Source organism: Styela clava, chromosome 8, assembly GCF_964204865.1.
Source record: "Styela clava chromosome 8, kaStyClav1.hap1.2, whole genome shotgun sequence".
In the NCBI taxonomy this organism is placed as follows: Eukaryota; Metazoa; Chordata; class Ascidiacea; order Stolidobranchia; family Styelidae; genus Styela; species Styela clava.
In genome coordinates, this window is record NC_135257.1 from 5,443,335 (window position 1) to 5,454,849 (window position 11,515).

The window sequence follows — 11,515 nt, forward strand, 5'->3', positions numbered from 1 at the left end:
AAACAAGTGTTGGATCGGAAAGAAACGGATAAACGTCCTTGGTGTAACCGTGACAGAACACGAAGTGTTGGTACAACCTGATAGAATACGAGCACTTCGAGAGATACCACCCCCGAAAAACATAAACGAGCTGCGCGGATGGATTGGCGCATTACGATACCTGGCCAACCACATCCCAAGATTAAGCTTGATATTGACACGGTTTGACGAAAAGACGGGAAATGTTCCCTCTACGAGAGGAAAAGTCACGCCACTGGAATGGACGGAAGAATTGTTGGACGACTTTAAAATCGCCCAACAGGCGGTCAGTAATCCAGAGAAATTGTATCATTTCAAACCCGAGTACAAAACGTATCTGGAAACGGATGCAAGTGAAAAGGGATTTGGCGCCATATTATTTCAAACCAAACCGGAAACAACGATTGAGGAAATTGGACCCCATTCAAAAAACGTTTATCCTCTAGCCTATTACAGCCAAAAGTGGAAGACTCAATGCCAGAAGGCTTATGACCCCTGCAAAAAGGAGTTGAAGGCCCTGCGCGAATCGGTGCGAAAGTTTAAAGAGGTACTGATAGGGACTTCATTTACAATACTGACGGATAACATGGGAGTCCTGGGGTTATTAAAAAAGATGCAACAACCGAAACAGCCTAGCCAAGATTTTCTTGTACTGCGTTGGTTGAATGAATTGTCAGTATACCCAATCGAACAAGCAATACATAGGACTACTCACGAAGTATTTACGTCAGATGGACTGTCAAGATCGGGTTGGATGGAAATGGCCGTGGATGACGAAGACCCGGGAGTTTGGCCCGTAGCAGTAACGACCCTATCTGGACAAAAACAAAAAAAGAATGACGAAATATCCCGTTTCATAGTCTATCATCTTCGACACAAGACTTGTGAACATGATCAAAAGGGAATCCACCCGTGGACTGACATTCAATACATAGTGTGGAAACAGTTCGGAGAGTGGTTTCCCCAAAGGAAACTCCAAGAAATTCTTAAAGAAGGAGGAAGAGTAACGATGTCAGACGAAGGCGTAGGAGCCATCTGTGGGCACTCAAAAGGCGAAAACCCCGAGTATAAAAAGTACGAAGGAAACGAACCGTTATACCACATGACACAGAAGAATAAAATTATGAGCATACTGACCAATGGACTGAAGAAAAAACAGCGAAAATTCATACATCTCACCAACGACCCGAAGAAAATTCGTGGAAAAAGGACGGAGCGGTTGAAAATATGGCCGACGAAAGACCTGGGAATCATGAAAACACCGAATTCAAAGATATTCTTGGCCCCGGATACGATACCGGTGGACAGGATAAGACTATTGACTCATAAACACCCGATTGGATGCGAAGAGCAGTAAAACACAAAAGTGGGCGGTTATTTCATTAGACCCAATATTTTATCGTCTACTGCTGATTATGGAGTCGAAATAAACTTATAGCCTACTTATTACAGTAGACTATTACGGTACCGTACCGGTACCTACCAGTTTGCATTGTGACAACTCATTCTTATAATTAATAAACGAAATAGTCTTCGTTTGTCATTTAGTGCATTTTCATACTGTCAGATAGTGTCACCCATAATACAGAAATATCAGATAAATACCGAAGTCGGGAAGTATGTAAATTCATTCTCTCCTATCAGTATTACTGTATTACGGTTCCATTACATTTGAACCCACGTACATTTGAACCCATGACAATTGCACCTGTATGCTATTGCACCTATGGAATTTTTTTTGTTTCACGGATAGTTAAACCCATACTAACCCTAACCCATGGGTTTTAGCACACCCGTGGATATACGCATGGGTTCAAATGTACATGGGTTCAAATGTACGGTCACCCTGTATTACAGTAGTGTACGGTATTTGGTGCAGCGGTGTGGCTCATCGTGCTAAGCATTAGGAACGAGAGGCCGTAGTTTGCCATATCGTTAAGCCGTCATATCGGCTTTCCTCTACCCCGGGATAAATATGTAAATCCTATTTATGGCTGTGGGGGTCATTTAAACCTGTAAGGGGTGGTACAGGCGGTGTGGCTCACCGGGCTAAGCGTTAGGAATACGCTCGCCACCGCACCTCTAATTACTCTGCGTGGGTTCGAATCCCATGCAGGGATGGTTATGTGCGAGAGGATTGCTTGACTCCTCGCCGTCGTTGGGTGGTTCAGGTAACCGCTGGTCGGTTACGGCTTCCTCCACCACCAAGTCCATGCCCGACTTGGAATGGTAACCGGACGAGAGGCCGTGGTTCGCCATATGGATAAGCCGTCTTATCGGCTTTCCTCTCCCCCGGGATAAATATGTAAATCCTATCCTACCTATGATGTCGAAACTTACGGTACACATCTACCTGCCTACTGACCTACAAACTTCCAAAAGTTGCCTAAACACCTTATTTAATTTTTTCCAGTTTATCAAGATGTTTATTTGTAGGGTATACAGTAGTAAAAACATGAATACTCTTCGTACATGGAGCAAAGTATGCATGTCACAATCAGAGCTGTATGCAAATTGTCGTCTCTATTCTGAATCTAATAGTGATAGTAAGAAATGGAAGCACGAAGTCAAAGTAAAGCATTCAACTAAGAAAAAGCAACAAAATATTGGTTCATTATTAGAAGAAGTAACCGAAGAATTGAAAACCAAACCTGACTCATCAAGCAGAATTATCCAAGGACAACTTCTTGGACAACTGACACTTATAAATAATAAGGTTCAGATAAGGAGAGATGGAGAAGGTGGTCGGTTCGAAGGTGCTAAGTCACAACCTCCAAATAAAAAAAATTGGTCTGGAAAAAGGCAAACAAAGGGAGAATTCAGATCGAGAGAAAAAATTATGTCCGTTTCGCAATTTGTCGAGCGCTTTCAGGCAAACAAAAATCAGGATCGATCTCCCATCATTCAGCAAACAATCGATGCTGAAAAAGTCAACAGCTATATCAACACTTTAATGAATAATAAATCACGCCTTGGGATGTTTAATCCACCCAAGCAAAAAGAGCATTCAGGTATACTGATTACTAGTTTGAGAAATACATCATTTTTGCATTTGCATATCTGTTACTGAAGTACTGAACAGCGGCTATATTGTTTATGCTCGCTAAGCATTCTCCGAAAGCTGGAAAGGCTTCATTCTAATTTGTCTTCATGAACTTCATGTACAAAAGTACATTCATTTGCTGTAATTATAATTTCACAGTTCTGATTCTGGCCAGGGTTAAATTAGCACAAGATGAGAGTTTTGATGAAATGACTTCAGTTTATAATCATGACTTTTATAGCAAATTAGCAAAGGGATTAAACATTAGTAAGTTACCATTTACTATGTTTGATCCAGGCTCTTTGTGTGATGACAGTCATTTTTTAAAGTTGTTTTTCCACACTCAATACTATACAAATATGTGAAAAAGATGCAGCTGGAAATTATTATGACATATGGACATATTGTTAGTTTCCTAATTATTGCACAATGAGCCGTCTCATCGGCACCTTCAATTCAAACCCCATAAGGATAATCCTCTTCATTTCATCTATCAAAATTACTTAATGCTAAATGATCATTTCATGCTTTTTGTGCAGTTGATGAAAAACCTAACCATAAAACGGCAATTGACTGGTGGGATGAGTGTCAACGCAATGCAGATAGAGAGGGAAGAGTTGTTAAAAATCAATATCAGGTATAAAGTGTTGCACATTTAAAAAATTTGAGGTTCAAGTTAAATTATGTTCATCCATGCAAAATGACATACTGCAAAGTAGCTAAGACAGTTGAAGGTCATGCTCAATGTAATTCTCAGACATTTTTAATGATCCACACCGACCTCATTGCAGGAAATGATGGATTGGATGATGGAAGGGAACCTATTGCAATTTCCAGTGGGAAACGAAGTTGGGATGGAAGATGAGCAAGATGTACCATTTTACAAACACATCTTTCTGCATGAACATTTGGATGATAGATTCCCAAAGCAGGGTCCAGTAGACAAGTTTATGGAGGCTGTCATACTTGGATTGTCCAAGAACTCATACTTGACTGTAGCAGAAAAGGAAGACCACATAAACTGGTTTAAAAATTACTTCAATGAAAAATATGAAACATTGAAAACTCTGGGACTAGGAGCTATTAGTAATAACCAACCCAAGTGATATAATTACTGTATATGCACAAATTCTGCTGTAGATGAGAATTTTTGTTCGTCTGGCACTAGGAGAAGAAGATCTGGTTGAGCAGCTTTGGTCAGGTGTCGGAAATTTGAAGCCTATGCTTTGCTGTGATTGACTATACAAGTGATATTTCGGGCAAAATTCTTGATAAAACTCCTACTTTCAATCTTGTGAGCTGTTAATTTGTAAAACTTTGGATTTTCCAATTGGGTTTGGCATATCTGTGCCGAAAATTGAAATAATCTGTTTTTAAAATGAAGTTAGAGGAGTTGACATGTATAATACGATCGAGAGCTCCTCTCATAACGGGCTTCATTTGATTAGTCACCGATAAATCCCGGATATTCTCACCAACCATTCTTTTTTTGCGCTTGGGCCCTCTTTCAAATTCAACGCCTCATTTGTCGCAAAGAATTTTCCCATTTTTCAAACATTCATCAACTATTCTTTCTCTTTCGGGAGAAATAGTTGTACGGGTTAATGGGTCCTTAAAAAGAAAAACGGTTTCATTACATCTGAACCCACGACAATTGCACCTGTATACTATTGCACCTATGGACATTTTTTTGTTTTACGGATATTTGACCCCAAACCCGCATATAGATTGAACGCGCGGATATACACGCTTTCAAATGCACGGTCACGGTCACCAAGAAAAACACATCTGTGTCTTGTCTAGCGGCGTGAATACCCACAAGGTTGAGAGAATGATTGTCACATTTAACAAACACTGCATGCTTGGTTTTTTAGTATATCCTTTGTTGTACACCATTCCGATGTCCCACCATTACATCAGCATTGTCATATCACTGCGAGCGACAATTATCTATTTTTATCTCATCTTTCTGTAGTATGGAGTAGGTTGGTCTAACCAAGTTGAGAGCGACGCTAAAGAGCCAAGTGCAACTGAGACTGTGAAGAGCTAATAGCTTGAACACTGACTGGCGGCTTACTTATCGAATCTGATATGTTGTGTATCCGACCAGTTGTGGCCAATCAAGCTCATTCTCCAAATAAATTAAACATGGCGTTCACACGTTACGACGACAAGTTAGGTCGAGTTTCGGCGGTATTCTGGTCGACGATGAATTCAAAAAAGTTGCCACATGTGGTGAAGACAGTTAATAATAGTGTCCCGCCTACACTACAGTTGGCGGCGTTATACAAAACGTATTGTCAAGTCTGGGTAGATAAACAGCGTTGTCAAGTTCGGATAGATAGTGTGGCACATCGCGCTAGAAACACGCTCGCCACAGCATCCCGCGGGAGATAATTATGTGCAAGAGAATTGTTGGATCGCCCGCCGCTGTCGGGTTAAACATTTATATTCCATCGTATTAGAAAATGAATTCGCCTTTCGATGGTATTACCTATCAACGAAGTACGATAACATACTTAACGAGCCTTCCGCAGAATAAACAAACACGCCGACATATGCTTGATTATAATTAATAGTGGTTAAATTCAATAATTTACACCAGTAACAAAGTCAGGCTGGACCCTATATCTAAGTGATTGTCCGCCGTTGTGCTTTAGTACACTCGGTATAACAATAATTTAAGTTTCAAATCTATATTAAGGAGTACAATTCGAGTTTTATTCTAGCATATTAGTATTCAGGATGACATAAATTTTGAACAATTCAATGCAAAATAATATTGTGGAAATTCTTGAATTTCATTATCCTGAGAAATAGAATTAAACACTCAAGAAATATTCATATCCAAGAAATATAATATTCAAGAATTATTCTACATTGGCCATACCTAGTTGCAGCTACATGCTTCACAGAGTATTTCTTACCACTACCATGTAATTAAACCTTGAAAATATTTGTTTACTGGGTGCGACATGATAGCATTGGGTAACGACTAGGGGTGGGCAAAATCGAATAGTTCGAATATTTTTACGAATAGTCGAATAACGAATATTTTCTTTTTTAAATACAACGGGGGTCTGTCGGAGGTCGATACTCCCTTCAAAAATTAGAAGAAACTTTGAAAAGTCGGCAACAAAGCGTTTTTTATTTACTGGTTAAATTCATTAAAATCGCTAATTGTTTTTGTCGCCGCGATCCTAAATCTGTATTCCCGCCCGATTCATTTTTTTGAAAATATTAATTCTTGCGGGTCGGCGAACATCGAAGTTTTATATATTAGGTATACCCGTGCGTTGCCGTTGAAATTTTTTTAAAACTGTAACAGTCGCCAATAACGCGTGCGATAGCATTTTGCTATAATCGCCGATTGTTATTATCAGCGTGACGTGGTATTTAGGCCGTAAACAACTTTATGTTGGTTTTATTTTCTCTAAATCAAACAAAAATTTTCCACAACGTTGTGCGACGTTAACAATGATAATTATTTTATTTTTGTACACACACGGAATTGCCAATCTGGCGATAGTTTAATTAATATACGTTCATCGGCGGCGAGTTTTTGAGGACAACGCAAATTTTTTGCGTGAAAAGCGGCAATATAATATACTAAAAATAAAACTTTAAACAATATGAGTTTTATTGAGGCCTGCGACAGTTTAAAAACGCCTTTTTGGACATTGAAAATCGCAAAATTTCGTTTGCCTCTCGCACACATTATGTTTGGTCAGCGTTTAGAAAACATATCGTCACTAAAATCGAAGCACTGTTAATTGTGGGCGGGATTGACCATATTATCCATTACTTTAAATTACCGTCGAAAATTCTCAACATTATACAAGGTTTGAAACGGGACAATTCTCCCCGGGTTGTGATGATATATATAAGATAATTAATCAAATGTATATTCAATCAAAATTATTGTGCTAAAATAAATTTTAATCTGATATATTACAGCAGATTTATGGATTTTTTGATGTTACAAGTCCTGAAAATAGGGAAATCAAAGCTTTATATGTTCGAGCAGTTTACCACACCCTATGCTCGCAGATTGCCGTAGTATTTTAAAATTGTGAAGATTTTATTTTGTCAACTCAACCGCTGGTTAAATTGAAGACAATAATAAAGCAAGACATTTTAAATATGCCCTTATCGGTTACAAATTGATTACTTTGCACAACAGAAAACTCATTATTCATTGTAAAAGTCGGCTCTTTTAACAAGTGGCCTAATCGCGGCGATGAATATGTATTTTTGATTAAACGATATACTTTATATGTATTTTCATTGTATGAAATGAAATTGTACTCTACGGGATTTTATATTAGTTATTGAGATTTTTCTAACGGCGATAACGAGTTCGCAAGATTCCAAAAATACGTATTAAAATTAAATACACCCGGCAGTTTATATCATACTTTTATGTCCACAGATCGCCGTGGCATTTCAGAGAAGTAATGTTTTAATTTTGACTTAAGAAGAAGCAACCGCGAGTTACGTTTGACATAATTAAATTAATATATAAAGACATTTTGGAATCCCGTAGTTGTCATGGATTGATCATTTTGCGCAACAGAAAAATCATTATACGCTGAAAAAACGTCTCTTTAACGAGCGCGTAATCCCGATGACTGTTGCAGACGGCAATCAGAATTTCCGATTTTTTAAATACATCGTCATACTTTTATAATTTACAGAACGTTCATAAATTTACGCAACGGTGGTGACCTATTTTACAAAATAGGGAAATGAAACGATACGTTAGGCGTGAAAAGAAAACAAATAACATCATAACGCAAAGAAAATTTGTCGCTTTTGTATGTTAGCGAGCGCCGTTTGTGAATTCTCGTGCAATACACGATTGATTTGGTGACGCGCGAATTCCGTGTTAAAGCAAAGCGGCGCAGGTCACGTGGTACCGGGTATTCGAATAGCAAAATGCCATTCGAATATTTTGATATTCGATTCGATATTCGAATATTTTGCCCAGCCCTAGTAACGACTAACGAGGACTGAAAAGCACGATTTTACTAAAAAATCCAATTAAGATCACCCAGAAAATAGCAGATGTAGTTGGCACAATTTGAATGATAAAACAAAATGCTTGGGATAAAAAAAAAAAACTGTGGCAGTGATGACAAAAATATTTCAACCACCCAAGATCCTCAAAATATCCTGTCATAACTTGGATCTGTGGGCTGCTGTTTAGTAACAGCACCAGCTGCTGGGTGGTGCCTTTGATTATTTTTCATATGCGGATTTGGTCTACGTGGCGGAGCAAGATATTCAAACATTGATGTCTTATGCTGAGACAACATGCTTGTCAAGTCACAAGGGAGAGGTTCCGTCCAAAAAAAATCATGATTTAATGCATTATCAGAGTCTATCCTATTCTTCGGATCAAGCCAAAGCAGTTTATCAATCAAGTCCAATGCATATTGATCTTTCACATATGCTTTTAAACGCTCCTTCACTCTTCTTTTCGAGCCCTGTGAAGAATAGTACAAAATTGGAAGTAAAAACCACACTATTTACAATTTGAAAATGATGGAGTAAACTTACCTTCGGCAACTCAAACTTTTTATACAAGTCATATTTTTCTACAGAAGGCCACACTTGAGGAGAAATTGATCCACAAAGCTGGCATATAAATTTAAGTTGTGTTTGCTCTGTGTCACCCTGTGACAAAGAAATTACAGTACATTGACCAGTCAGTTTTTATTGGTAATTGTGCTAAATTTTATTCAGAATAATGCATTCAGATTCATGAGAATGTGGCTTATTACATGAGAGTCTGTGACATATTATGATTTGGAATCAAAGTTGAAAATTTTTAATATGGATGACACATACTTGCATGATAGGACTCCTTGTCCACATCTCTGCCATGATGCAACCAGCTCCCCATAAATCAATAGACGGACCATAGTCCCTTTCACCAAGAAGAAGTTCAGGAGGTCGATACCATAATGTAACTACCCTATTCGTATACCGATTGACTTGCCCAACTTTCGTGAAGCTAAAAGCTCTGTATTTGTAAAAAAACAAGGTATGAGTGCACTTCAAATTTACTTATTTTGAAAGAAAATGAATTTCATGTCGCATTTCTCGTTTCACAGCGGTATTTATTGACAACTTTGCTAACATCAAAATATCTCCGAACAATGCTGAAAAGATACTCCAATATAAAAACGAATAAAAAGAATTCAGTTCATATCTTTGTGGTCACCACCACACAATTATCTTAAATGTTAAACATCACCCTATTTAACAATGAACTTCTTTCCAGTGCTCCTATTTTTCTTGCCTGAGCCTCTACTGAAAATTGTATTTTAACGAAAATCGATACCTTGCAAGACCAAAATCGGCCAATTTTAAGACTCCAGTCTTTGTAATCAAAATATTTGCAGCTTTCATATCACGGTGTAATATTTTATTGCGGTGGATGTAGAACAATCCTTCCAGTAATTGCTGCATAATCTAAACAATTGAATACGCTGTGCTATAAGTTAGGAAGGAAAGAGCATTCAAGCAATTGACCATTAAATTTTCAAATTGTGAAAATGCCATTAATATCAACAGCATGCCCGTGAGTGCGCAAATGTGTGATGTCTTTATGATACCAACTTCCATTTTCTCACAGGTTGTGAACCCCTACTCTTAAACATAAACGCACTAGCGGTCTGGCGCAGAAGCATACATTAAGTGATTAGTCATGCAAAATGATTCTGAGCTCTGACCACTAGAGGGAATCGTCGAAATAATCTGAACCTAATGTAAAATTGTCACTGTTGCTAATTTTTGCTCTCTTGTTTCATATGTTAGCCTGAGATCAAATCGAGGTTGGCTAGTTTAGAATTTATATCCTATTTGATACCTGTTCATATCTCCTAGTGTCAATATTAATGATAGGAATAGTAAAATGAAATAAGTAATTAAAAATAAAATCGAGCATCTCAAATCAAGATGCTATCTTTATATTCAACTGAATTAAGCACTGTACGGGAAATAATTTCCCACATATACAGTCTCTGAGAACAATAATAAAACCTATTTCACTCCTAATTAACGATAACTTACATTTTACCTTTTTAATTTCCCCAAGTGTAAACTTCACAGTTGCATTGCTCAATAATCCTGCTAAGTCATGATCACACAACTCAAACACAAGATATATTGATCCTTTATACCTAAAAATTATTGAAATATGGTAATTATGGTTAAAATTATCACATGCAAATACCACAAAGTGTTTTAGATGTGATAAACATACAATATCTTATATTTATATACTGTATTATCTCAATTTGCACTATTGGTATGTTACTAACAAGGTCGAGAAAAAATCAAAATACAAACTAACCTGTTATACTGAGTAGGCTTTGCACGACATATTTCAATTAAATCCACCACACTTTCATGTTTTAATTGCTGCAGAATTTTAATCTCCCTCAGTGCTGTTATCGGAAACTGAGATAAGATTTATAACTATTTAGGGTAAGATCAAATTTGTTGGTTTTTACAAAAATATATAATACACAGAAGTCTCACAAAAATGCGTTGCCATGCTATTGAAAATGACTGATAGTTGCTTGGCTGCTATCACAATATTCATTTCTCAGATGATAGTCCTCAGTTTTCAGAATTTAGTATTATAGTTAGGTTAGAAAATCAGCAATCTCTGACCGATGTCTATGAACTAGCCCAAGATGCAATACACTTTTAAAATAATACCAGCTGTTACAATCAGAAATGGGCTTCTATAAATGTATATATAATGTTAACATTCTTCTTACTCCTTCTTTTTCATTCTCCATAATCACTTTTTTCAGTGCCACATACCGTCCAGTCTTTTTATCTTTTGCTTTGAATACTTCCCTGTATGTATAAAACTTTATCATTCATATCATAATTAGTTCATTTTTTGTTTCACAAATATTTCAGCTTAATATTTACACAGTACCAGACTCCACAACTCTGCTCCAGCTGATCACCAGACCAACTGTTACCATGAGAGAGTAGAAAGAATAATTAATACGCTTTGTTAACAGTGCATGAATACGTTATTAGGATAACGAACAATGGCTTTAAAAAATTAAACATACCCAAAAGTCCCTTGTCCAATTTTTGTGATTCTTTCATATTTGGCAACATCGTGGCATAATGGAAAGTCCAAACTGGCTTCTTTGCTCATGGCCAAATACTCAATTTGAAATCAATTGTTAATTGAAGTAGTAAGTAAAAATACTAGATAAATATTTTACAAAAAACATTGAAAACTGATGGTACTGATCAAAATTTGACTAATAGTAACAAAATCTGTTGCATCAGAAAATTTTTGTAAAAAAGCAATCAACCATCACACAGCAGCACAGTGACATAGCTATGAAATATGTTCAAATTCTGTTCTACAGAATGTCTTTTATTAAATATCAACTTATAAATGCTCTTTAT

The 11,515-nt window shown here is 37.1% G+C and overlaps 2 protein-coding genes across 2 annotated transcripts; one reads left to right on the forward strand and one right to left on the reverse strand.

The window, feature by feature from the left end:
- The first annotated feature begins 2,409 nt into the window (after positions 1 to 2,409).
- On the forward strand, positions 2,410 to 5,014 carry LOC120346020 (uncharacterized). The gene is made up of 3 exons (XM_039415653.2): positions 2,410 to 3,029; positions 3,601 to 3,698; positions 3,853 to 5,014. The coding sequence occupies exons 1-3, from the start codon at positions 2,441 to 2,443 to the stop codon at positions 4,165 to 4,167; spliced, it is 1,002 nt and encodes a 333-aa protein (XP_039271587.2). The 5' UTR covers positions 2,410 to 2,440; the 3' UTR covers positions 4,168 to 5,014.
- Positions 5,015 to 5,710: 696 nt separating this feature from the next.
- On the reverse strand, positions 5,711 to 11,515 carry LOC120346113 (cyclin-dependent kinase 9-like). Its single transcript, XM_039415767.2, has 8 exons — positions 11,167 to 11,515; positions 10,858 to 10,939; positions 10,425 to 10,531; positions 10,149 to 10,251; positions 9,411 to 9,541; positions 8,915 to 9,089; positions 8,624 to 8,740; positions 5,711 to 8,550 (listed from the first exon to the last, which is right to left on the reverse strand). The coding sequence occupies exons 1-8, from the start codon at positions 11,253 to 11,255 to the stop codon at positions 8,227 to 8,229; spliced, it is 1,128 nt and encodes a 375-aa protein (XP_039271701.2). The 5' UTR covers positions 11,256 to 11,515; the 3' UTR covers positions 5,711 to 8,226.